Source organism: Cherax quadricarinatus, chromosome 67 (genome assembly GCF_038502225.1).
Source record: "Cherax quadricarinatus isolate ZL_2023a chromosome 67, ASM3850222v1, whole genome shotgun sequence".
NCBI classification, from domain to species: domain Eukaryota; kingdom Metazoa; phylum Arthropoda; class Malacostraca; order Decapoda; family Parastacidae; genus Cherax; species Cherax quadricarinatus.
Genome location: NC_091358.1, coordinates 7,749,880 through 7,777,513, shown reverse-complemented (window position 1 = coordinate 7,777,513; position 27,634 = coordinate 7,749,880). Strand labels below are relative to the sequence as shown.

The 27,634-nt window shown below is 40.1% G+C and overlaps 1 protein-coding gene across 1 annotated transcript in view; it reads left to right on the top strand.

Annotated features, from left to right (window-relative positions):
- LOC128699654 (homeobox protein GBX-2) overlaps positions 1 to 27,210 on the top strand; it is a 62,510-nt gene extending 35,300 nt beyond the window's left edge. The window contains exons 2-5 of the mRNA XM_053792409.2: positions 24,064 to 24,150; positions 25,045 to 25,220; positions 26,182 to 26,377; positions 26,899 to 27,210. Coding sequence (XP_053648384.1) covers positions 24,064 to 24,150; positions 25,045 to 25,220; positions 26,182 to 26,377; positions 26,899 to 27,176 — 737 coding nt within the window. The 3' untranslated portion in view covers positions 27,177 to 27,210. The remainder of the gene's footprint in view (positions 1 to 24,063; positions 24,151 to 25,044; positions 25,221 to 26,181; positions 26,378 to 26,898) is intronic.
- Positions 27,211 to 27,634: the final 424 nt, after the last annotated feature.

The window sequence follows — 27,634 nt, the reverse complement described above, 5'->3', positions numbered from 1 at the left end:
TCCATTAGTTTTGATGCTTCATTGTCGTCTGTACAGACGACAGTGAAGCAGTCCTTCAGAGAGTGGATTGCCGTAAATTTGACTTGCAGGCAGGTCCTAACGGCGGTAGCTAAAGCTAGCTTCGAGGAGTCATTTATTACTCCATTCACAGGCTTGATTTTCACACGTTGCTACAGCATTGTGAGAAAGGAGGTGGCGCTTGTAGAATATAAATTCCCCTCCCCAGTGGGGATCGAAGGGAGACTTCTTGAGGGAACTGTGTCTTGCCAGTAGCAAGGTCAGCAGTGGTGGACTGAGGGAGGCAAAAAGGGTAAATGTTCCAGAGTATAGTAGTACAAACACTTTTATATGGGTGTGAATCATGGGCTTTAAACATTGCAGCGAGGAGACGACTTGAGGGTTTGGAGAAATTATATGTTTGAGTACTGTGTGACTAATATTAGGAGATTTCGAAGCGTAGCAATTAAGAGACGATATTGAGTTACGATATGTATAATTCAGAGAATGAAGGAGGGGGTTGTTGAGGTGATTTGAGAATTTAACAAAATGGAGCATAATAGGATGACCAAGAGGACGTATAAATCGGGTGGAAGGAAGGAGAAGAGTTAGGGGTTGAAGGGAGGGTTTGAAGAAGGCTTTAAGTGGATAGGGTTTTAGCATCCAGCAGGCGTGTGTGTAAGACCAGCGTGAGCGGACACAAGAGGTTTACAGAGTTTGACAAGCAGTTTTAACAGTGGCAAGGTAACATTTATGAAGAGATTCGAGGAAACTGGTTAGCTGGACTTCAGCTCTTGAGGTAGAGCACCTGCAGTCTGAAGGAGGGGTGAGGATGTTGTAGTTCAGAGGGTTATTTGAACTGTGATGGCTGCACACTTCTGGCAAGACAGCTGTTATTGATTGATGGTGAATGTTTCCACTTTGTGGGTCGCCCTACATTAGTGGGAGACGGCCGGTGTTGTAAACATATACGCTTTACATTCCAGGATGTTGATACCTTACGGGTATCCAAACACATTAGCATGTTGAAGTTGAAGATGTAACGGTAGATTTTACCTGTCAAATTTGGTGTTCAGGCTGGGCCCTCCAGGGCAGCTCGAGGCCCAAGAAAGGCAGTAAAATTATTATACATTCTTGGGGAAACGCTAAACCCGCAAGGGTCATAAATGCCTTGTGATTGGGAGGCACTGTAATCAAATTTAACTCCATGGAAGGGGAGGGTAAGTTTAGTTGCTTGCACTACAAGCCCTCAACTGGCATCAATGCATATCCCCCTCACCTTTGAATGGAGGGAGATAGTAAAGATGTGGCAAGTTCTTAGTGGAATTATTTTAATTTGTTCCAATTACAGTCTCCGGTGAGAGTAAGTACCTTTGATGAGTTCCGAAAGTTTTTCTACACCCAGAGCTCAGTGCTAGGTTGTTGTAGAGTATTGATAATAATTTACAAGCTCCATAACACTGAATGGAAATGATCTTATTAGTAAGTAATGTGCAGCTTGTATTGCTTGTAGTGTAATGGTTGGCACCCACTTCCCTACCACTGCCATTCCCCTTGCCCTCCCTCTGCCTCACCCCTTACCCTCCCTCTGCCTCACCCCTTACCCTCCCTCTGCCTCACCCCTTACCCTTAGTTACCCTAGTAGCCTTCCCACCTCTTGCCCATTCGTTTTGCCCATCCCCCTGCCCCTCCCTCACACTCTGTGAACATATTTAATGTTTCACAAACATACTTTTACAGTTACTGGCTGTTGTATCGTATACTTTGGCCAGCTTAATGTTGCCTGGTAGGGAGAAGCTGAAATATTCACTTTGATTATTACACTCGCGTGTATCATTACCTGAGTCATTTAACAAATATTACGATCACGACCTGAGGGAAATCGAAGAACTGGCTGTCGGGGAGAACAAGTTGCTGTGGAACAGCAAGTGCTTAGTCTCCTTTATCGATAAACAAGTCACACAAATCAACAGGGAATTGTATGTGAGCTATCGATTACACTGGTCCACTCGAATACGATGGGACACTCATTTGTTATTCTTTCTTGGGTGTAAACTGATGTCTGGAGCAAGTTTAGCACCAGCAACATTGTGTCTATATGTTTATGTGGGGTTATATGTATGTTCCACTGTGGTTATGTATGGGTTACTGAAATATATTAGTATGATCTATTCACATTACAATGCATGAGGACCCTGCAGGACATGCAGGGTTGCGTGGGAACACTCAGCTTCGTAGATATTGTAAACAAAAGGCACATTGTAGAAGAAGCTTTATTTTGACAGAGTTTTGCTCTTTGGAGAATTTCGTAAAGCTCTACACAGAACGAAACGTCTCAATATAAATTTGTTCCGCCATGTGTTTCTTTTTAACTCGGTTATCGAAAGTGCGGTGTTTGGATCCACCGTAATACAGCAGCAGTAATGTTTCAACACATGGCAAAAGGTGGATGAAGAGTCAAGCCTCCTCACTCCCTGTGCTTCTTCAAGGAAATACTATGTACAGGAATCCACTTCAACTACTTCTGTTTCTGATGATGAACCAGATAACGTTGTTGTATTTACGTTCATTGAACTAACATTGTCATCAATGTCAGTGTGTGAGCCGACCGAGTTAGACGACGTAAACATTAATGCAACACAAGGATTATATCCTTTATCTCTCGCTTACACTTTAATGTAATAGTATATTACAAAGGCTCACATTTTAGTGTCCTACCTCTTCAATGGAAGACTGTTGTGGTGCTCCCTTTTAAAAAGCTGGATACATTTGGACGTGATCCGTCCCATGCTAAGCCTATCATTTTGACCGCTTCCTGTTGCAAAATACTGAAATGTATTGTTAAAAAAAAGTCTTGTATGGAACTTAAGACTCGTAATTGTATGTTTCTCCTCACCCCTCAGATAGGCTGTGGGAGACGGCCATCAGTCACATATCCTTTACACAAATACCTTTGGTTTAACACTTGCCCATTAATAATAATAATAATATTATTATTATTATTATTATTATTATTATTATTATTATTATTATTATTATTATTATTAAAAAGTAGAAGTAAAAGAATGACAGACCTTCGTTAAAATCCAGCTTGACCAGACCTACTCTCCATTTTTTAACACATTTCGAAATTGTTTATTGTGGACTTGGGCGAATTCTCTCCCTCATGGGATATGATTTTTCTCAATATGTAAAAAAAATCGCCATTGCTTGTGCTGACACACTCAGCTGGCGGTGGCCACCTCGTTACAACGCGCTGTTGACTGTACTTCCTGTCGAGTCGAATCACACGGCTTCAAGTTCTCTTCAACTAAAACGAGTTGTATAACTTTCACACTGTGATCTAACAATCCACAGTCTCCAGTATTATTCTCTGTATTGGACCCCTACAGGGTTAAGCTCTTCCCCATAATAATAATAATAATAATAATAATAATAATAATAATAATAATCATGAATTCTTCAAGCTACTAGTCTGAATATATAGAACTTAATATCTATTTTTCCTGGAGTTTACCTGGAAAGGGTTTCGGAGATCAACGCCCCCGCGGCCCGGTCTGAGACCAGGCCTCATGGTGGATCAGGGTCTGATCAACCAGGCTGTTACTCCTGGTTACCAATAGACATACTTTTCTTTGTCCTTATTTTTGTCTTACCTACATTAGAGAATATGTACATTCCTCTGCTTCCACAGTTTGTTTCTGGACTAGATGTCATTCCACATCAAGGATGGCGTTTATAGCCAAAGAACTTTAGGTTTCTGAGCAAAAATAATGAGATATGAGCTCAGAATTGGTGGAAATGTAAGGACATGTATCCGGGACATTATCCTAGTAATAACATGGCATCCCACGCCGGAGTTAGCAGTCGTGTGGGAGAATTTTAAAAGATAAATAGATGAAAAAAAAATGTTTTATAAAAATATAGAATTCAATAAAAATTGCTTCGAGTTATACATTATCTATATTATTTTTAGTATTAAGTTAAAAAGGGAATATATTTATTTTAATTTTTTTACAAAAAACGGTTTGTTACAAGAGGAGTTTCCCCTGAGTGAAGAAGTATGCTTCAATAAAAGTTAGAGGAAGTAATTATCTTTTCAAATATATATATTTGCATTTAAAACTACAGAAGTTAAAAGGTATATACGAAAAAAATACATTACCTGAAAGCCGATACTAGTGGCTCATTGAAAACAGATACTGTCAAATACTTCTGGGCTGTCACATGCGTCTAAGCTGTACTTCAAGATGTGAAGTTTTTTTTACTGCTGTAGCTCAATTTTCTTCAACGGCAATTTCAGCAGAGATGTGTTTGGAAGCTATACGAGTTTGTTTTCGAGTTTTAATTTTTGGTGTTTCTTAATAAACATCAAAGACTATTAATGCTCTGTTGCCATAGTGCTTGATGACATAATTTCTGTAGACTTTTAAGACATCCCGGTACGTTGCTGGTCGAGGCCATACTACTTTATGAAGGTGACGGCCATGAACGACACACTGGTAGTTTTCTGAGACTGTGCCTTCCTAAAGTCCACATGATTCAAGCACAGTTTAGAGTGCTACCTACTTTCCTTTTCTCACTGAAGCCTCATCATAGAGTGAAGGGGGTTAAGGGGCTAACTCACAAACCATGTAACTAGTCACTTGGTCACCCTCTTGCATTAAGTTTATTATTCTGTTAAATAGTAGTAGGAAGCTGATTGCTATGATTTCTTCGCGAATTTTTAACTCCACGAGTCATTATGACTGGATCGGGCCTTGTTTTTTATTTTAAAATGTGAATCTGAAATTGCATTTTTGTTCATATCATGCGGTTATGCTAAGTTTTTGGTGTATCGCAGTTAAGTCAATCATCAGAATATATTCCTAGTTTCTAGAGATACCAAAGTATTTGATGATTCTTGAAAAGAGAGTGATGTCGTAACCAGTTCGTCAGTAACTGAATCTTTTTCATCGCAAGTCTGGTGTGAACCCAGCAGTTGAACATATTATTCTCCCGTTGTGAAGACACCAATAAATTTCTGTATAGCCTCATTCTGCTATGTAATCTTATCTATTGGGTGAGAGTACTTTCTGAAATATCTCTGCCATGCATGAGCCCTCCAGAGAATTTTATCCCTTTTGTCAAAACTGTTCTACGGTCACATCCGTCCACGCCCCCGACCGGTATCACTTGTTGCTATGTACCGTAAAAAAAAAAAAAAAAAAAAAAAAAAAAAAAAAAAAAAAAAAAAAAAAAAAAAAAAAAAAAAAAAAAAAAAAAAAAAGCTTGTTTATCTAGCAATTCATATTCTTGAGCGTTGTATTAAAAAGTTCAGACATCTTCAAACAGATTTGTGCAGATTTGGCATACGGTAATTTTCCTGCAGCACGTAAATGTGGTATCACACAACGTAAGTGTAAATCGCACTGTCCTGTCCGTTCAGCTCACAGAGTTTCAACAAGGAAAATTTACTCATCGTGCTGCAGCCAAATTTTTAACGTACGACTGAAATCCTTCTTGTGGCAAATGATGGCTGTCATCTTGCCATAAACCTTTATGAAGACTCATGACTGAGGAAGCAGTTGAAGAGATTCAGAATTGCATTACGTTCTTCATCACTCATGTCTAACAAATTCATAGAGCAGCCCGTGTGGGGAAATATGCTCAAAGGACACGGAAATAGGCATGCCCCGACGCTTGTGGGTGTTGGGGAGGGTACATGGGTACCAGAAGAAAGTGTGCATGTGTCGTGGGGAAGTGTTGGTATTTCGGGAAACCTTATGAGGGTTGTGTCCCCTTGAAGTTGGTGAGGGGCTTTTGATCTAGGGAATTGGATCTGTTCCCCAGTTCCCTGAATTAAACCTGAATACCTTCCACATCCCCCCTCAAGCGCTGTATAATCTTACGGGTTTAGCGCTTCTCCCTTGATTATAATAATAATAATGTGAGGGTTGTGGGAAATGAGAGGGAGTGACAGTGTGATGGTTCCGTCCCATTGAACTTTCTGGTGTGTGGTGAGCTTGGGAGGGGGAGGCGGCGGCACGGCCAATGACCGTGGCGGTAGAGGATAACAAGTACATATAAAGTTAGAAGGAAAGATAATAGCAGAATGACTATAAATGGGGAGATAGTTTGGAGTCATTGCGTGTATTGTAAATATATGTATGGCGTATTACATGTATGGCGTATTACATGTATGGCGTATGACCTCTGATAATTATATGACGCCTCATATTTTCGAAGAGATTTGAAGTTCTTTATGTCTTCCTTCCACCCCATTTTTGTAGAGATATTTCAATAATTTGTTCAGTACAGTCGAACTGAACATTACAATACATACACAAAAAATGTATATGACTATATTTATATTTCAAAATCTCATCCGAGGTAAGGCATGTAAGACTTAATTGCAGAGAGGAATTTTATTGAGACGTTTCGCCTGTGGATAAACTTCTTCAGTGATAAATTAGACACATGTGCAACACGTGGATATCTTTATTATGGAAACGTTTCGCCACATAGTGGCTTCATCAGTCTAATACAAAGAAGAATGGTGAAGATCAGAAAGAGTTAGAGGTAATCAGTCCCTCAGCCTGGAGTCGATTGATTACATTGACTCCAGGCTGAGAAACATTACTTCAGACTTCTGCTCTTAACCACTCTTCTTTGAATTGGACTGATGAAGCCACTGTATAACGAAACGTTTCCACAATAAAGATACTTAAGTGTTGCATATTTGTCTAAGTTATCAATGTGTTGGTTCTCTGAACCATTTATCTACATTCTTCAGAGTAAAGAAGTCCACAGGCGGAACGTCTCAAAGTTCCTCTCTGTATTATTATTATTATAATCAAGGGGGAAGCGCTAAACCCAGAGGATTATACAGCGCCTGGGGGGGATGTGGAAGGCATTCAGGCTTAATTCGGGGAACTGGAGCACGGATCCAATTCCCTAAATCAAGAGCCCCTCACCAACATCAAGGAACCTTCCTTGAGGGGAGGGTTCCTCTCTGTAATTATGTCTTTTTTTTTTTATCACTTGCCGGCTTTGCGTCACTTGTCTCCGGATAAGACGTGTGTCTAGGATGCAGCAACCATTACCTCTGAGGCGCTGGAATACGTTGTTACCTGCTTTATGATCCTTAGTTTCCCTAACGAGTTCGTTGCCCAATTCTTTCAAGAACTTGAGTGTTCATTTCCTAACAAGCTGAGGGCTACTGAATCTGCTGCAGCGAACTTGTACCAGTGATTGAAGCGCTTGTATTTTATGGTGTATTGAGCGTCACTGAAACTAGCAGAACCACTTTTGATCTGCCATGATGGAGATGGGTGTCAACATTTGAGGAATTCACATTATTTATGGGGAAACGTTAAATCTGTAGGGATCATGCTGCGTCTGGAAATGGAAAGTAATCAGCTTTGATTCATGGAAAGGAAGGATAGCTCAGATTCCTTGAATTCAGAGCATTTCGGAAGTATCAAAACACCCGTAAATCGTCCATTGAAGGGTAAGGAGGTGACAGCTGGGATGGTAGCTCTGCCCTTTGTTGACATTCCAACATTATTAAGGTAATTTTCTTAATTGTGTTTGTTGTAGACTACAAGAATATCCCTCTTGTTATATGGGGCAACCACTGTGTTTGTCAAATGGTATACAATACCGACAGGTTGGTAGATAAGACACATAGGCAACATTTAGGCAACTTTATCGCAGACACTACAAGAGTATCCCCCAGTGTTATAAGTGGCTATCACTGTATATATTGCAGACACTGCAAAAGTATCCCCCAGTGTTATATGTGGCTATCACTGTGTATATTGCATACTTTACAAGAGTATCCCCCAGTGTTATATGTGGCTATCACTGTATATATTGCATACTTTACAAGAGTATCCCCCAGTGTTATATGTGGTTATCACTGTATATATTGCATACTTTACAAGAGTATCCCCCAGTGTTATATGTGGCTATCACTGTATATATTGCATACTTTACAAGAGTATCCCCCAGTGTTATATGTGGCTATCACTGTGTATATTGCAGACACTACAAGAGTATCCCCCAATGTTATATGTGGCTATCATTGTGTGTTTATTGCAGACACTACGAGAGTATCCTACAGTTATATGTGTAATAATGTTTGTAGAATTACCGACAATATGTTAAGTAAAAGGGCACAAGCGCAACTGATGTGGCATTTTATTACTGCAACGCTTCGGTCTCCAGGAGCTTAGTCAAGCTTGACAAAGCTCCAGGAGAGCGAAACGCTGCCACAATAAAATGTCACATTAGTTGCACTTTTCTTTTACCTTACAGAGTTATATATAGCTATCACAGTGTGTTTATTGCAGACACTACAAGGGTATCCTACAGAGTTATATGTGGCTATCACAGTATGTTCTGGAGACTGCAAAAATATTCCAGTGTAGCTCTTTTGATGAGTACGTAGGGTCATGAATCCCGGTATTCTTTGAAGCGAGGATCCTCTTGCCACTCCGCCACGACCTCAGTACAAGCAGCACACTGGTAGTGACGCTAATGTTAAATGAGTTACATTTCCTTGGTGTATTTTTAATATATTTATGGAAATGTCCTAAACTCTTAGGGGCCATACGGAGACTGGGAATTAGAAAATCATGTTGGATCTGAGAAAGGGTGAGATTAAGGCCGGTTCCTCGGATTACAAGCTCTTGAATGTAACATACTAATAAAGACACATATATGTATATGTCGTGCCGAATAGGTAAAACTGCTCAGTTAGGAGGAACTCATTTAAAATTAAGTCCTTTCTAAAATGTTCCCTTATATGTGTCAAGATATATTTTTTTCCATTTATGCTAATGTAAGAATTAATAATTTTGTACCAAAAGAACCTTAAAAACTTACCTAACCTTATTATAACAAGCGCAATTTAATTTAGCCTAATCCAACTAAATATATTTTAGATAAGTTTACAATAATTTAATAATTAACAATCACAACGAAATATATTTTTTTTTCGTTAAGTTCAGAATGATTTTTGCGAAATTATTGCATACACAAATTTTTGCTTGCCTTATTCGGCAAGAAGAGCGTTGTTATTTATGCCAAAATAGCAAGTTTTACCTATTCGGTACGATATATATATATATATATATATATATATATATATATATATATATATATATATATATATATATATATATATATATATATATATATATATATATATATATATACACACACACACATCTCCCCTACACACACACACAGTGTGGGGATGGGAGTGTAGTGTAGTGTACATGGCTGAGGGTGTGTAATTTATACAGTAAAAGTGTAGTGTATATAGCGAGAGGTGTAGTCTGTATAGGGTGTTGGGGTAGGGGTATGGTGAGATGGAGGGTACAGAGAAGAGGGGCGTAGAGTGGTGGAGGGATGGAGGGCGTGGAGGGATGGAGGGCGTGGAGGGGTGGAGGGCGTGGCCAGCTGTCAACATTAACATTCAGCAGGAAGGTTTGTTCACAGCTGATAGTCAGTGAGGCGCGAAGGTGCCGCCCCTCCACGATCCCCGGCTCAACGCTATCCCTTATCTGCCGCCCCTGCAGGAGGGCGGCACCCACCCACGGTACCTGGGGACGGGGAGAGTACTGGTATAACAGCGAAAAGGGGCAAGAATGATGTGCAGAGGGGTGGAAATAAATGGAAAAAGGCAACAAAAATATTCAAAGATAGAGAATAAATATCAGAATTTAGATCGTAGAAAACTGGTGATATTATTTTAATTATTGTGTATTTGGCCAGTGTGCCAAACACACAGACTGGTCCCTGCGTGGTACTTATTATTTTCTGCACTGAAGTAACCGTTTTATACAGCTACCATAGTCAACACTGCAGACATTATATCAAGCTACAACGTTAAGAACATAAGAACATAAGAACGAAGGAACACTGCAGAAGGCCTACTGGCCCATGCGAGGCAGGTCCAAGTCTCCTACCGGCTTAAGCCAATGCACCCAACCTAGTCAGGTCAGGTCACATTGACTTAAGGGAGGAACACGGCAACCGACCTGGTAGCACAAGCTATCAGGTCCATCTCACACCCACCCACATCCACTCATGTATTTATCCAACCTATTTTTAAAGCTACACAACGTTCTGGCCTCTATAACTGTACTTGGGAGTTTGTTCCACTCATCCACAACTCTATTACCAAACCAGTACTTTCCTATATCCTTCCTGAATCTGAATTTTTCCAACTTGAAACCATTGCTGCGAGTCCTGTTTAGGCTAGATATTTTCAGCACACTATTTACATCCCCTTTATTTATTCCTGTCTTCCATTTATACACCTCAATCATATCCCCCCTAATTCTACGTCTTTCTAGAGAGTGCAGATTCAGGGCCCTTAGTCTATCCTCATAGGGAAGGTTTCTGATACATGGGATCAACTTTGTCATCCTCCTTTGTACATTTTCCAGAGCATTTATATCCATTCTGTAATACGGTGACCAAAACTGTGCAGCATAATCTAAATGAGGCCTAACCAAGGATGTATAGAGTTGAAGAACAACCTGAAGACTCCTATTATTTATGCTTCTTGATATGAAGCCAAGGATTCTATTAGCTTTATTGCGAACACTTATGCACTGTTGTCTTGGTTTCAGATTACTGCTAACCAGAACTCCTAAATCTTTTTCGCAATCCGTAATATTAAGATCTACATTATTTAGTTTATATGTGGCATGGTTATTGTCAAGAAGCGTCTATTGTATATGTCAAACACGTAGATCATCTTTCATTAAGAAATAACGTCTTGTTTTATCTCTTATTTTTCTCAGGCTTAAAGGCTTACCCACCTTTAATACACTACACGGGGTTGTGTATTATGGATTCAGTTTCTGTGTTACTGATTTCTGGACGCTTGATCAAGAGGTGCAGCTTTTGTGGGAGACAAATGTCGCAAAGCCGACAAATGGGGACAAAATACAAAGAGGAACTTTATTGTGATTGGCCGAAGAAGCCTCTTCCACAGGCGAAACGTCTCAATAAAGTTATCTGCAACTGGATCTTTTTCTCCTGCGTTTTATGTTGGTGATGGCCACCCAGCACGCCACCTTGGTCTCGCACACCTATCCCAGGCAGTCTTGCCGTAGTAATGACAGTAGCACATGACAGTGCTGCTCCGGGCTACTGACATACTTCTGTCATACTCTAACTCAAGTGAAGAATTAGATACATACGCAACATTTGTCTAATTCATGTCTAACTCGAGTCACACGCATCTCATACACCCCAATCATTGATGTCAACGTTATCAGCGCAATCCGTCATACAACGAACCAAACCGATCAATAACCTGTCTCTTCCACGAAATTCGTGTTAGAACACCCTAACAAATATATATGATTCATAGATTTACTGGGGAGGTATTTGAGTGCTCGCTAGTCTGACGTAGTTTAACTAAAGAATTAAAGCATGAGCTGCAAGATGAGAGGCACTTCACGCACCAGTATCCACATACTTCCTCACACACACAACCTAGCAAGAGGTGGGCGTGACTCGGAAAATAGTTACTAACTCGCCGAAGCCTCGTGTGAGATACTCTGCCAACTGAGTCGCTTTTTAAAGTGGCCGTCCCACACGTCAACCTCTCAGGGGTAAAAAGAACCCTTGTGGTGGTATATCACTGTAGCAGGAGCTTGTCTGTTATATATTTTGGCTAACAGGCAAAAACATATATGTTTTAAAGAAGGTTGCTCTTACTGCTGTGATCACTGTGTGTGTGTCACGGCCACAGAAAGCAGTGTTGCTGATTCTCAAGTAGGCAGAAATGTTTTCTTGGGTTCACACTTATTAAATATTCACGTGTCAATATATTTCTGCATTAAGGTTATAAATATTCCTCTTGACTCTCTGCAGCCTTGAATGATCAATATTGGTTTACTTCCGTTAAGTATACTACTACTACTACTGTTAATAATAATAATAATCCCCAGTACTCTATTTTTAATCCTGTTACAGAAACTTTAGGGTTTTACTGTAATGCTTGTTATTGCATACATTGTATATTCTTTCCACTACCTCGAGTCTCACCAATTCTTGACAATACATTGTCACATCATTTTGAAACTTGTAGCACTTATAGGGATGTATGATAATAGAACCAAGTTTCCCACTGATGTTGAAAAGTGTCGACCCCTTTGAATACTGAGATCAAATCTTTCTTTGCAATTCCGCGACAAGGAATGAATTCAAGAACACGAAGCTTCCTACATACAATGTAAAAGACTAAGTAATATTCTGGAGAGCCTTGGCTGAAAGTACATGCACAGTGTACAGAAAATTCGCACTCGATCGCATGCGCACTCCAGTTCACACTTACATGTTGAAAATGCCTGTATTGTCGATGACTATTCCTGAGAGCGTATCGTGTGTGCTATTCAAGTTATATAGATGATAAAATATCTAAAATTTGAAATATTTTCGAGGATTTATACATGTACTAATATGACCACATTATTTAGTTAAGTTGACGTTTAAATTTGCTAACCATATAAAGACACACTGCTGAATAAAGCCTTTGTGCTTCATTTCTAATAATTTAGTATTTTCCGGTTTGATAGTGAACATTTCTCATGTGGATGAGCCTACAAACTTTACTACTATCTGAGGTATCGGTACTGAAAAGTACCTCAATGTATACAGACTGAGAGTTTACCTTACTCCCTATATAAGGAATTATTGACTGGTGGTGTGCAGGTGATAGGGAACCTTAATGACACGCATGCAGTCGATAGGCTTTGAACCTAAACCAACTAAACCCTAGGGGGCCACCGGAGGCTGGAGGCGGCTTGGCAGCACAACCCTGAAGGGGGGGGGGGCTATAACCAGTTAATGTCTTAAGGTACAGTGTTACTCTTCCCATTAGAGCATAAACTTCCAGCCAGTTAGCCTTAAATAATCGGCTCCGATTTTTTCCGCTTTGATGAAAATTTAGTTACAAAAGACATTACCCTGACTCCCACTACTCTTCTCTCAGACAGTTCCACCTGCGGTGCAGATTTCTGTGATTTCTCAAGCGATTTTAGCTTATTAAACCCACTTATTTTTTTCCCTTTTGCATATTTTTCTCGTATGCTTCTTTTCTATGACCCATACGGGTTCAGCAATTTCTTGCGAATATGATGATAATATTACAAGAGATATTAACTAATATGAAAGATTTAAAATCTCCGCAGCTATAATGCGAGGTACAGTTAATGTTTATTTTGACTAAAATGCTGAAAAAAGAAGCTATGAAAATAAGCAGGAGTCAACACAGTACCATCTGCACAGCACTGACACGCTTAATTTGTTGCCATTATCACAGGCAAGCATGCGTTCTCGAGGATAAGTTGGGAACTTGAATGATTATGAAAGCTGTATCATGTTCTTCAGTAAACACAGTAAGAGCATAACTGCTCTCACCATCGCCGCCTCGCGTCATCAACATCATTATTCCTACCACTACTATCATTACCACCACCACTGTATCATTACCACCATCACTGCTATCATTATATCCAACCATTAGTCTCACTATTCTCCTCTCCTCAAACTCATCCAGTCCCAACATTAATATTAAAAATATAAAAAAGGAGCACTGCAGTAGGCTTACGGTAGGCAGGTCGTACTCTCACCCAGTCAGATGTTCATCAGATTGTAAAAAATGATATGGCCTCAGATGGCAAGCCAAAATACGTGTATATAGGGCACTCATTACAATAGTTATAACATCAGCAGTCTTCCGTATCCCTGCCATAATATCAGTGTGGAGTGATCAATTACATAGACTAGCTAATAGGTTCCAAAATTCAATCTTGCATTATGAAAGAATCTTTGAAAATAGTTCGTAGGAATGGACGTGTTTGGTTTCTTGTAGTTTCTTGTAGTTATGAAGGAGCATCTAGTGGAATGAAAGGTAATCAAATTCAATCGAAGGAAAGGAAATTCAGGACCAGTTCCATGGAAGAGCAGGCTTTAATTATAACAACGTTTCGCTCTGTGTAGAGCTTTATAAGTGGCTCATAGAATTCTACAACTGTGACTTTCCTTCATTACTGTTGGCAATACACCTTTGGTTATGAGTAAGTTACATGTGTAATATAGGCATCTTAATTTCGTCATTAGATATCTAACTGTTGCACATATGTTTATCAACCTCTCAATATTATATACCATTTACAATAGTCGACTTCAGTGATTATTCTCCAGCGCAAATGGTTATTGTCAAGTTCTCAACTCTTCTACGGTATAATCAGAAATTTCTGTCTTTTTACTTGCCTGTTAGGAATCACATCACTAAAAATTCCCGGTAATTATTACAGTGTGAGCTGCACCTTTCTAAAACTGAAACTGTATGTAACACTCAACGTTCAGCCTGAGAAAGACAGTTTGATAGCCATAGTGATATGTCAAGATATCTCATTAATGAGATTAAGATACCAGCGATATTAAGCAAATATCCTAAATTTGCTTGCCTGGATGGCGAAACGTCTACGATATTATATACCATTCTTGTACTACTACTACTACTACTACCACCACCACCTCTTCCTGCCTATATATAGCCGTCCTGCTCCACTTCTGATTAGTGTGACTTCGTAAATGGTCCAAGTCGGACCGAAACGTCGTCGTAAGCTTCTCTCTTTTATGTGCGGGTTATTTGTGTATTTTAGATATAAATTCAAATGTACTCCTGTTAATCCTTTTAAATATAAATCCAGATATATTCCTGTTAACCCTTTTGGACCCTAATTACTTTGTCTACCATCTACAGGATGGATATTGGGGTGCACTATAAATTAGCCGCTTGGACGGCAAAATCAAAATGTAATCGTTCACCCTGATGACATTAAGTGATTTACAGTCCTGAGAAATTTAGGATGAAGTAGAAATGTCCAGCGAAACATTACTCCCGTTACCCACCCTCTCTCTTTCCAAAACTATACGTACCACACACTATACCACTACTTGCCCTGCCACCCCTTTCACCAAAACCCCTTCCACCACACCACCCACCCTCTCAGCCACCACCACCACCACGCCCAGAGGCAACACGGTCAGGCCCAGGTCATAAATACCATCTTAATCACACGGGAGCGTCGCAGGCTGTACTTTTCTCCCCTGGTCCGGCATTTCCATGATTTAATGCCTCTGAATGGCAACGAAATATATTCCTCAGGTGCAGGGAGCCATACCCAGTAAACAGTGAGGACTCTACGCTATTTACACACTGCTCCAATGGCCCACGCTGCTCTTAATAGAGTCAGTAAATGACCCATCAGGCAGGAATTCAGCTGTTAGTGATGGTTTTCCTGTCACGCCTCGCTGCAGCACATTATTATTATTATTATTATTATTATTATTATTATTATTATTATTATTATTAAATAGTGGTTTACTATCTGACTATTACATTTAACTTTAATAATTTTGAGATAAGATTATTTTCAAAATTTACGAGCACAGTGAAAAAAAGCTAAAGTAAATTCCTTATCAGTGTTGCTACCGTTAATAAAGACTAGTTTATCTCTAGGAAGATGAACATCGAGTAAGTTGTAGGACACATTATTACAAATTACGCCAACATGGTGAAGAACGTGGCTGTTTTAACACTCAGTACAGAAAAAGAACGACACGTTGTAAAGCAAACTTGTATATACAGACATATCGCTCTAGGTAGAGCTTTATCAAGCTACTGCATGCAGTAGGACGACATGATATTACAGTATATGCAGGAATGGGTGAAGTGACAAGAGAAGAGGTTGCGTTGGTTGGTTGGTTTATGGAGCAAGTCGCATTAACGAACCTAACAACCAAGCCTATCAACTACACGAGGGTCACTACAATAAGAGACATAAACCTCTCGGTGTATATGTCGAGTAGTGTATTGTTTTTACCGGCGGGGTGTGAACACCATTGCTATCTATTCTGACTGACTTTATAACAGAACGCAGAATAAAGGGACACTGCAGGAAGCCTTCTTGCCCATGCATGGTAAGTCCACCCACACCTACTCATGTACCTGTCCAGTTATATTTAAAGCTATATTGTAATATTACCTGTACAAGTAGATTGATGATACTGAAGGCTCCTTAATTATAATCGATGGCATCGTAAGTCTTCATGAGTGCAGCCTCTAACTATCGTCTCGTAGTCCTCTTACTTTCACTAGCAATAAGTTGGCCATGTCCAATCCATGAAATGCAGTTTTGTGTGTGTGTGTGTGTGTGTGCATAAGACACACATTGTTCAAGTTATGAGTTTTACATGTGTATTATTCTCGAGGATTCTGATATGTTCACTACGTGATGTCTGACCCATGTAGAGTTTGTTGCAGTCTCTGCACGGGATCTTGTACACATAAGAACATAACATAGGAACACTGCAGCAGGCCTACTGGCCCATATTAGGCAAGTTTTTTCAAACATAATCCCACTATCAAAAATACTTGTCTAACCCATTTTCAAGGAATCAACAATGATAACCCTCATGTGCAAGTCCCACCCAAATCCCACCCCCTCTCACTCAAGTGTAGATTTCCAGTTTTTGATGTTAATTCACGAATGGTTTTCATCGAAATAACAGCACTGGTAATATAGCGGTAGAGTATACTCAGTGTGTAAATAAGGCTGAGAGTGCAGATTATAGCTTTTTATTGTGAATACGTGTCGTCCACGAGGAATAAACTCCCTCGTGTATCTTACCTTCACGTGGTAATTAATATAATGTTGTTCATCTGGAGGGCCTGTGTTAGATTTTCGTTTTGACTTAAAGCTTTCCTCACAGCGACATTTTGCTTTGCACATTACAACTTTTTATCATTTGTTAATAACTCTTGTCATCCAACACATGAAAGTATGAATACTTTGTTGTAATTTATGGAAAATACTATATTTAAATCGTTAATCCTCTCAAATCAAGCTTCACATTTAATATGATGATTTATTGGGATGTGATCATTAACCATACACAGGAATTAATTTTCGCAATCTTACAGGTCAGATACACAAGGTTATATGTATTAACTATTTATGTGATTACTCTCAGTGGAAAATTAAATTAAAACCCGCCTGGTAAAATAGAACCTGAAGAGAGACTAATTTGGTTGGTTAATGGTTTTAACCTTATCGACTACACAAGTCATAAAGGTTGCATGTATCCTGCTCACCAAGTCAGGATACGTACAGGATGTTTAGAAGTTCCTTCTCCCGGTGACTGAACGAGAGAATAATTTCCCAGGTAAGGATTAAAGTAAACTCAGCACATATAAATTAAGACACACCTCACGGTGCATATATCCTGTGTTGAATTACCGTACTCTTGGAGGTGTCTTGCAATCCTCAGCTATGACAATACAAATATGGCACTAGCACATTGCAAATTACATAGCCTAATGTTGGAGGCGGGCATGGTAGCTGGTGGAAATTACACATTGGCACGGAATGTGTGATATTCCATCAAGATATGCCGTAGCTGATCAATTTGGACTTGGATACACATACGTGCCGTCGACAGTGTCGAAGAAAAGACACAGGTAAAAAGCAAACTTTTATTGTGACTACGTTTTACGCTTTGTCGAGCTTTATTAAGTGATTGATTTGATTAAACTCTAAACAGCGAAACGTTGTCACAACAAACCTTTCTCTGCACCTATGTTTTCCTTCTGTCTGTACGTTTTCTTGTCTCCTAGCGCAGTGGCATAAACCTATTTCACAACATAATCTCCAATGAAGATCATTTGAAAATTCAACAGAACGTAGAAACTGGGAGGGCGGGGGGTGAGAATACTTGCTATGTAGTATACCATGTAGTGCGTTTAGAAATCCAATTTAATTCGTAGTCTTATTGTTAAATAAGTATTGGTACAAGATGAACGCAAGAAACACACAAAGACCTTGATTAATCAGTTAGTAAGCTGAAGACCGTGAGACGTGATGCTGAGAGGCTGGTGCAGATCCCGTGGGATGCTGTGAGGTAGGCTGGTGTAGATCCCGTGGGGTGCTGTGAGGTAGGTTGGTGCAGATCCCGTGGGATGCTGTGAGGTAGGCTGGTGCAGATCCCGTGGGATGCTGTGAGGTAGGCTGGTGCAGATCCCGTGGGATGTTGTGAGGTAGGCTGGCGCAGATCCCGTGGGATGCTGTGAGGTAGGCTGGTGCAGATCCCGTGGGATGCTGTGAGGTAGGCTGGTGCAGATCCCGTGGGATGCTGTGAGGTAGGCTGGTGCAGATCCCATGGGATGCTGTGAGGTAGGCTGGTGCAGATCCCGTGGGATGCTGTGAGGTAGGCTGGTGCAGACCCTGTCCACTTTCTTTCGCCGACATATATAACAGATAGTTTTGGCAAAATTAAAGGGTAACAAAATTTATTTTGCCAAAGTATCGAGAATATTTTGTCCAGATCAGCATTTTATCCTGACTCAGGAAAATACTGAGAACTAGACGTTTTTGTCTTGAAAGGTTGCCAAACGTAGTTTCACATTTACACGTTTTATGTATTTTGCTTTTAAAAATGGCTTGAAGTTTGGTTGTCGTGGCGAATACTTCTCGGAAAAATTAAGTTTGGTAATCTTACATCATGTTACATTCGGTAATCTTACAAGTTCCTTATGGATACAGTCATTTATGTATCTCCGGTAAGGTTACAAGTTTGTTCATGGTATATCTCCATACTGTTGACTGAAAATTTGTATTTTCTGCTCCATATTGTCTGCATGATGGCGACTGAAGCAAACTATATAACAGCAGAATTTTCGCTAAGATGTAGTGGTAATTGCAAGTTCAGTATTATGAATGACGTAAGAAAAGGTAACGTTAAAACAAGACACTGACAAGGCATTAGAACGATGGATATTATTTCAGTCATAATTAAGATGGCTCTTAGTACACATTCCACTTCTGCGAGCCCCGCTAAAATATTTACTGGAAGTGCAGCATTCCAAGTCTTATTTGGCTCGACCACGAGTAGTGCGGTTGAGAGTATATCCTACTTGGAATTCATATAATAGTGAAAAGTTTATTCCTGAATGCAAGTTTTAATATATTTATCACAGACAAGTTCTATTTTATCATAAACTGTTAACGTGTCTGTGGTTGGGTGTTTCTTTAATATAACTGACATCCTGAAAAATCCTTCCTTTTTGGGGGGATTGAATATGAATGCCTCCCATTTCCCGATGGATTTAGCACTTCCCCCGATGAAAATCAAATACGACCACTAGACTACAATCCTTCAGCAGCGATGCTTTTATAGTCATGACATTCTGCATCCCTTCAAGGTCAACAAATACAAGTTATGTCTGCACATTGTACTACAAGAAAAGAATTAGCTGTATGAAAATACACTTGCCAAAGTATTATATTACAAAAGTGCCAAGATTTCTTCTCTGACAAAGAATGAACGCACTGTAGAACCATCACAGTCAACTATTCAAGTAATATTACACAAATTGACGAGGCTATAACATTATAATTATTTGCATATACAGTCAGGTCTCTTATAAAAGCTCTCCTTTATATACTTTTTTTTTGTAAATGTGATTGAAGAACGTACATCCAAAATTGAATAACACATGAAAAGGCCTTATTGTACACGCTATACGATTTTTGATGAAGTTTTCAGTCAGATTTATAATAAAAGTTCCACTATGTAAGAAACCTGACTATGCAAATAGCCAGTGGAAGACCACTCTGGTTTATAAATATAAATGCCACAGCGGAGGCTGCACGCTCAGGTTGTTTATGTGCTACATCAGTCGCTGTAGGGACACTTATTATTATTATTACAATCAAAACTAAGCGCTAAAACCACAAGGGTGTATAGTGACTAATCAGAGGAGTATAACGAGCTATCCATCTCAATGGCCGGGTAAGAGAGGTACTTCACACACCCACACCCTTGAGAATCTTAACAGGGTTAGGCATTTTTTAAATTCATTGTGCTGCGTGATACACGTAAACATCACTCAGTAACATCGAATAGGCTTGAACCCTAGCTTAGGACAGCATCAACTGTTTATCATGGAGTAACCAAAAAAAAAGGCACAATACGATGACTGGAACAATACACAAATAACCCGCACATAGAAGAGAGGAGCTTAGGACGACGTTTCTGTCCGACTTGGACCATTTACAAAGTCACTTTGTAAATGGTCCAAGTCGGGCCGAAACGTCGTCGTAAGCTCCTCACTTCTGTATGCGTGTTATTTGTGTATCATGGAGTGCCTGGTCCTGCTAAATAGCCGGACTCCACACGACTGCCTAGCCACGGTCCGAGGGCCACATGCAGTCGCATGTGCCCGAGGGCCGCATACGGCATTTAAGTGGCACAATTGCGGCTCTCGGTATCTTATGTACAAAATAAAACTATCAACATTATTTTTTTGGGCAAGTGAAAAAAGTTGTGCATCCCGCTGAGCCTTATGCCCACCCATCGCATTAAAATTTTCCATTTCTATGTATAGCCAAGAAACCGCAACACCCGAATGACCTCGGGGATCAGCCGAGGTTAAAATATATTACAACGCGCCCAAATAAGCAGGAGATCGATGATATAACTGACTCCACTTCCCTTGATATATGGACCAGTTACACGATTAGTCTTATAGAGAGATAGTTTGAATTGTTTTACAGGATGTATAGATGTTGCCCTCGTTATTTTATAATCAAAACTGATAGAAATTATTTCCAATTTGAATATGTCGATTACTTTCACAAGAAGACAATAACGAAGGAATGTTGCACCAGGCCCACTGGCCCATGCTAGGAATGTCTAATTCACACCCACCCCATACCCGCTTATGCACCGGTTCAACTTATTTTTAAAGCTACTCAAAGTTCTTGCCTATCTTGTTTGTTTACGGTGTCAGCTAATGATATTTTGTTTTAATTTCGCGATCAGACCAACATTACTTTGTATTGTTTGTCTAAATCATTAGCTTAAATGTTTACACCATCAGCTGATTGAGTCATGTTATTTGTTTACATCATCAGCTGATAGCGTGTAAGTTTACACTAGCAAGGTCGGCAGATCGCAATGTTCACATCAAATATTTTAAGAACTTTTTTTGTACATACTAAAGTCATTACATTTCCTAGGAAATGACTATTTTTACAGCACGTTTGATAACATGTTGGTAACAAAACACTTCATTTACAATACAGTCAGCCTATGTTGTCTACAATTTACACATGGTTCCATACCACTCTTACATAAGAGATACACAAATAACCTGCACATAGAAGAGAGGAGTTTACGACGACGTTGTTACATAAGAGATACTTAGAGCTACTACCCCACCCGGGGGGCCACTCTGCAAACCCGAAGAAGATGAGCGATACCACCAACCCGGGGGCCCAATGCCGAGTCACCAACTGGAAAAGACCCGGGCCAGGACAACACCGGCGAACCTGCATCAATCAAGTTTACTCAAGAGCTGTCTTGGCTAGTCATTGACCATAGTGATAGCCTATAAAATGGAGACCTAACGGATAAAGTAGGGAAATGGATATGCCAAATTTCTAATAAACTGATCGAAAATAATAAAAAGTCACAATACTATCGGTGGACAATAAAAGAGGGTGATATTAAGCAACACAGAAGTCAACCTGGGCACGGTCCTGGTGCCTTTACAGTTTCTAATACCCTGGGCATCCTGTAACAGGAAATATTAGACTCCATAGCCGAAGCAGCTAGTTTGTGTATATTCTTAACGCAAGAACGTATGGATACACAAAGTTCTGGGAACTAGACCCCAAGAGCGTTAACATGAGCAAATATGGACAAATATGTATAATTTATATTTCACACGTTATAAGCAAATTTAGGATATTTGCTTAAAATATCTGGTGTCTTATTTTCATTAATGAGAAACATCTACACATCCTACATGTTATTATACTATGTCTGTTCCTCCGTAAATGGACAGTCCAGCACAAAATATTCAGGAAAATGATCATAAAGCTAACCACATATTTTGCATTTAATTTCATCATCGACTTACTAGCCACAAGTTCAGTTACCGCCCGTTCAGTGGATCGTCTGTGTATGTGTTAAACTGCCAAAAGTGTTTGTAATCAAGCCTAAGCCTAGTTACTGTTTACATCGCAAGTTGCCTACAGTGATGATATGGAACCAGTAATGGCCGTTACTAATATCAGTAGTGTCACTAGTTAACTTTAGTGTTATTAGGATAGCAAACAGTTCAGTTGCTTAACTCAATATGGTGCTATAATTCGTATTTCGGGTGGTGACAACAAGAGCAGTGACGGACCTGTCAGTAGACAACGTATAATAGGAAATGAAGGTTAATTACATCATTATGTCTCTCCAGAGCTCTGGAAATTATAAGAGCCAAGGCAGATGAGATACATGAATTGCGAGGAGCCGCGGTCACAAGTAGCAGCAGCAGCCAAATTATTGGGTAGGGTTGAGGCCGCCCACCTGCCCCTGGCTGAGGCCGCCCGCCCTCCCGCCCCTCCACTAAAACACCACACACTAAACCAACAGGCCTGGAGCCCTTGCCCGCCCCCACACTAAACCAGCAGGCCTTGAGCACTCCACGCCTCGCTGAGAACATAGCCTGTAATCCACACATTATACCGTATAATATAGTCACTAATACCTACCTTGAGGCCAATACTTGTTTGGCGAGGCTCGCTGGCTGCCCACTAAGGTTCTTATTAACAAAGCCAAAATGAGGCATTTTTTATGCAGTGAGAATCTCTACGTTGTGTTCATTGTTGGTCCTGAGTACTACTACGTGTATATTTTCCTTAGTGTCAGTGTTGTCACTTCAAGTGCTCAGTTTCCACACAAGTTTACAAAGTGTTAGCACATTTATGTTGCTCGTGACGCCAGTGTTTCATTATGATGCTCATTACGTCGGTGTTGCCATGTCATACTGCAGCCTGGCATCATTACCTGTCATTCAGGAAGGACTAACCTGGGAGGGTTGAAAGACGTCGTTGAGATTTTGCAATCACGTATCTTAAGGAGCTGAGTTGAAACTTATCAGTCATTTCGTAAGGGTGTGAAAAGATACAAAAGCCCTAATACATACCAGTACCCTGGTACTTGGTCACATGCCTGCGTCGGTAACATATCTGAGACCGTGCCACCCCCATCTCTCGCTCACAGTCCCTGTGTGAGCGAAAAAGTTGTGGTTAATGAAAGTGTCCACTGCATTTAAGTGTCATTTATTACCACCTTGTCGTTGTTTACATGCTACTCCAGTTCCTGTTAGTCCTGTACTCGAATGTCTGCTTCGTAACTGGGAAGTTTTATAAGTGGAAGAACATGAGTACATGGTTCTCATACATAACAGTATATTCAGTGCTAAAGGCTCTGCTGGCGGAGCCAACGCTAGAGCGGAGTCACTTTTCATGGTTCTCTACCTTATCCATCACGAAAATAGGAGGAAGGGGAGTGGTTAGGTTATCCAAGAAAGTGGTGCATAACCAGGAGACAGCAAACATGCTTCGTATGGTTTTGCAACCAATTATGTAAAAAAGTATGAGATATACACATCAGTGAAGCAAGAACTTTGGGTAGCTTTAAATGTAGATTGAATGGGTACATGAGTGGGTGTGGGCGAATATGAATTGACCCTGCTTAGCATGAGCCAGTAGGCCTGCTGCAGTGTGCCTTCGTTCTTGTGTATTCATCAGATGATTCCCCATATTCACTGTCGATTCAGATTTCGCCCCAATAATACCACTGTCATCAGTGAGTGCTAAGTTTCTTTCATTCATACTTATGGAAGCTCTGTAAGATTTACATGCCGTCTTAAGTGTTCAAGAAACAGAAAGAAATAAAACTACGATCTTACAAGAGTGAAAAATGAAAAACATTTAGTAGGCTTCCGTTTCACAATAACATGAGCTGGCAGTAGTACCTCCGTGGATGGTGTAATGCCTACTTAAATTCCTTGACAGGTGCATAAGACACAACTTCTTGGCAATCTTATCTGTATAGCCCTTGTGGCTTAGCGCTTCTTTTTGATGATAATAATAATAATAATAATAATTGGCAATCTTATAAACAAGTTTGTATCTTCCATAGACGACCTGGGCGACGACCTTGAGATCGACCCCGTGGAGAGTGAGGACGATGACGCTGGCTCATCTGCCGATCGCAACTCCAGGTCCGGTGAGTTACAGTCTTAGTTTTTTTTTTTTTATCTTTTTTGTAGCTACAGAAAAAAAACAGTTTGGAGGACCATGAGAACAGTTTGGAGGGCCATCAGAACAGTTCTGAGGGCTATCAGAACAGTCCAGAGGGCCGTCAGAGCAGTTCGGAGGACCATCAGAACAGTTCGGAGGACCATCATAACAGTTTGGAGGACAATCAGAACAGTTTGGAGGCCCATCAGAACAGTTCGGAGGACCATCATAACAGTTTGGAGGACCATCAGAATAGTTTGGAGGACCATCAGAACAGTTCGGAAGACCATCAGAACAGTTTGGAGGGCCATCAGAACTATGATATCAGCATGCTTCTGGCAAGATAGCGATTGAATGAAGGATAAATGCATTTCCGATTTTTACTTGGGTCACCTTATCTCGGTGGGAGACGACCATTATGTTCTTGAGGAATCACTACACTCGTAATGGTCATCCGAGGCTTGAAGAATATGATTTCATCTGGTTTGATCCGAGGAGGGAAAAGATATCCAGTTTGTTGGCTCAAGAGTCCTTTGTGATGTGGGTTGTCCTCTCTTTTTTTCTGTGAGACAGTAGACTTCAGTTTCGTCTAAGATGGTTGTAATGTTAGAAGTTAATGATCTGTTCTCACAAACAAGATATCCTACACCTTTAGTATCTGTACGACAGCTCACATATACTGTGGTGACTGTGGTCCCCGGTTCATTCCCGGGCGCTTCCTTCAATGTATTTTGCCGAGGACCCCAATGGAAATAAGTCACTGATTTTTTTTGGATTATCATGGGTAATTTACACTTATGTTAAACTGTGTATGATAATTGTACTTATGTGTACCTGTGCCTACATAAACTTACCTATACCAAGCTATGTTTCCTGGTAGGTGAAGGCAGCGAGGGCGTGGGCGGTGGCACGGGTGTGGGTGGCAGCAAGTCCAGGAGACGGCGTACCGCCTTCACCTCGGAGCAGCTGATGGAACTGGAGCGAGAGTTTCAAACCAAGAAGTACCTCACCCTCAGTGAACGTTCCCACATCGCCCAGACCCTCAACCTTTCCGAGGTGAGACTCCTATTCCCCAGAGGCATTGAATAGTGTTTAACCTTTAATTTTTAAAGGGATGGACAGGTAAGCGCGTGGAAGGCCTCGGTCACATAAGCAAAAGCTTCAGTTGCGGGTCATCATATGACTAAGACCAGCGTCAGGAAACACTTGTCCTGTTTCCTGACGAAATTTACCTAGCCTAACTCTCTCAGACCCTCTGAGGCGAGACTTCTCCTTTTCCTGGGCGCTCTCTTCCCTCCCCTCCCCCTACCATCTACCCTACCTACTGAAATTTAGTATACAAATTGTTGAACACGAAGGAACCTTCCCTCCTCGATCCATATACCCATATGCTACAGCCGTACATCTTTTTCCTTTGAAATATTTGTCATACAGCATTACGTATCTGTCATTTAGTCAATATTATAAGAGCATAAGCTAGGGTCTATAAAAATAGTCAAACATTTTCTACATAAATTATGTACTAAGTTTATGGAGAACCTACTCAGTATTCTAGTGAACAAGTTCTCATTACTATTAGCATCAGCTTCAACATCGGTAAATTAAATTGAATGATCGAGGAACAGATTAAAAAATGTTTTGTTTACTAATGTTACACGATAAACTGTTCACAACGGAACACAATTTACAACATTCTATCTCAGTAGTGCAAGTATGTTACAGATACAACACATGCAGCTCACATATACAACACATGAAGCTCACAGATACAAAACACATGCAGCTCACAGATACAAAACACATGCAGCTCACAGATACAACACACATGTAGGCAGCAAATACAACACATTTAGGTCACATATATAACGAACATACCGCTAAAAAAATATTCGAAGAATGATGTATTTTACAGTAAGGAATAAGGTAATTTTTTTGTATAAATGCGTTTTATTTTATATCAAGGATATTGATGAAATAAAGCAAACGAAGCTAATCACGTATTGTTTTCAACTCACAGGTGCAGGTAAAAATATGGTTTCAAAATAGACGTGCCAAGTGGAAGCGCGTTAAGGCAGGCCTGGTGTCAGGCTCGTCAGGTGGAGGGAAGAGTGCCACGTCTGGTCACAAGATTATTGTTCCTATCCCTGTCCACGTCAACCGGCTCTCCAACCTCTCTCAGTCACAACAGATGGAGAAATCGTCCAGCTCTCCAGGTAAGCTTCTCAGGCGACCTTTAAACTGTATGGAATTTTCTTGTGTGGTTAATGAGGGTATGCACATGTGTAAGCAATAATGTTGTAGATAAAAAGTTACAACATTACCATAAATAGGTAATGTTAAATGCAGATAAGCCACCAATAGCTTAAAAAAAAGTGAAGAAAGTATATGACTTTGATATTAACCCCGGAGTGTAATTAACCCAGTAATGTGGCTTATTACTATTGGAGTTCTTTGGGGCTTTTCCCCTAGGATGCGATCCACAACAGTTGGCTAATACCCAAGTACTTATTTATTGCTGGTGAAAAGGGGCAATAGGTGTTAGGAGACTTGCCTTGGGCCTCGAAAAGGCCGAAGTTTAATGCCTTTTGACACAAGTGTCGGAGGGTACCTCCTTCCTAAATTCAACTGAGGAAAAATATTAAGAGGCCTGGTTTTTTTTTTGTATATTTGTGGCATATTTTCATAGAAGTAAGCATAGATCCATATCCTTAACACACTATTTATTTACCTTTAGGAGTGAGTGGGGGAGGCGCTGGAGGTATGAGTAGCAGCAACACGTCGCAGCTGCCATCAATTAAGCCCATGGATCCTCAGTCAAGCATCCAATCCCGACGCTCTGCCTTCCAGGGTCTGTCTCAGTCCCTGCCGGTGTCCCTGGGTCAGAGCCTCTCCCAGCCGCCCTTGCCCGTCTCAGTGCCACAAACAGTCCACCAAGCCATGCCAGTTTCATTGTCACAGACTCTCTCCTCTACTATACCACATCTCAGTCACGCTCCTTCCCTCGCCTTGTGAAGAGCTTCACGCAGGAGGTGACATTGTTATATTTATACATATATATATATATATATATATATATATATATATATATATATATATATATATATGATATTTATATATATATATATATATATGATATTTATATATATATATATATAAATATAATATATATATATATATATATATATATACATATCATATATATATATATATATATATATATATATATATATATATATATATATGTATGTATGTAAAGTGGATTGTGGAGCCAAATTGCCTGGCACACGCTAGGAACGGACTCGTAGCTAACACCTAATTGTGAGAGTGTGACTATATATGACTGAGTTTGCAGATTTAGAAATGAGCGAAGTGCAAAAAACATGGTCATTTATTATGGTACACAAATTGAGTTACAATATTAGTGTGACTCTGATCGACTCTGATCCATTGAAAATGCAGAGTCGTAATTC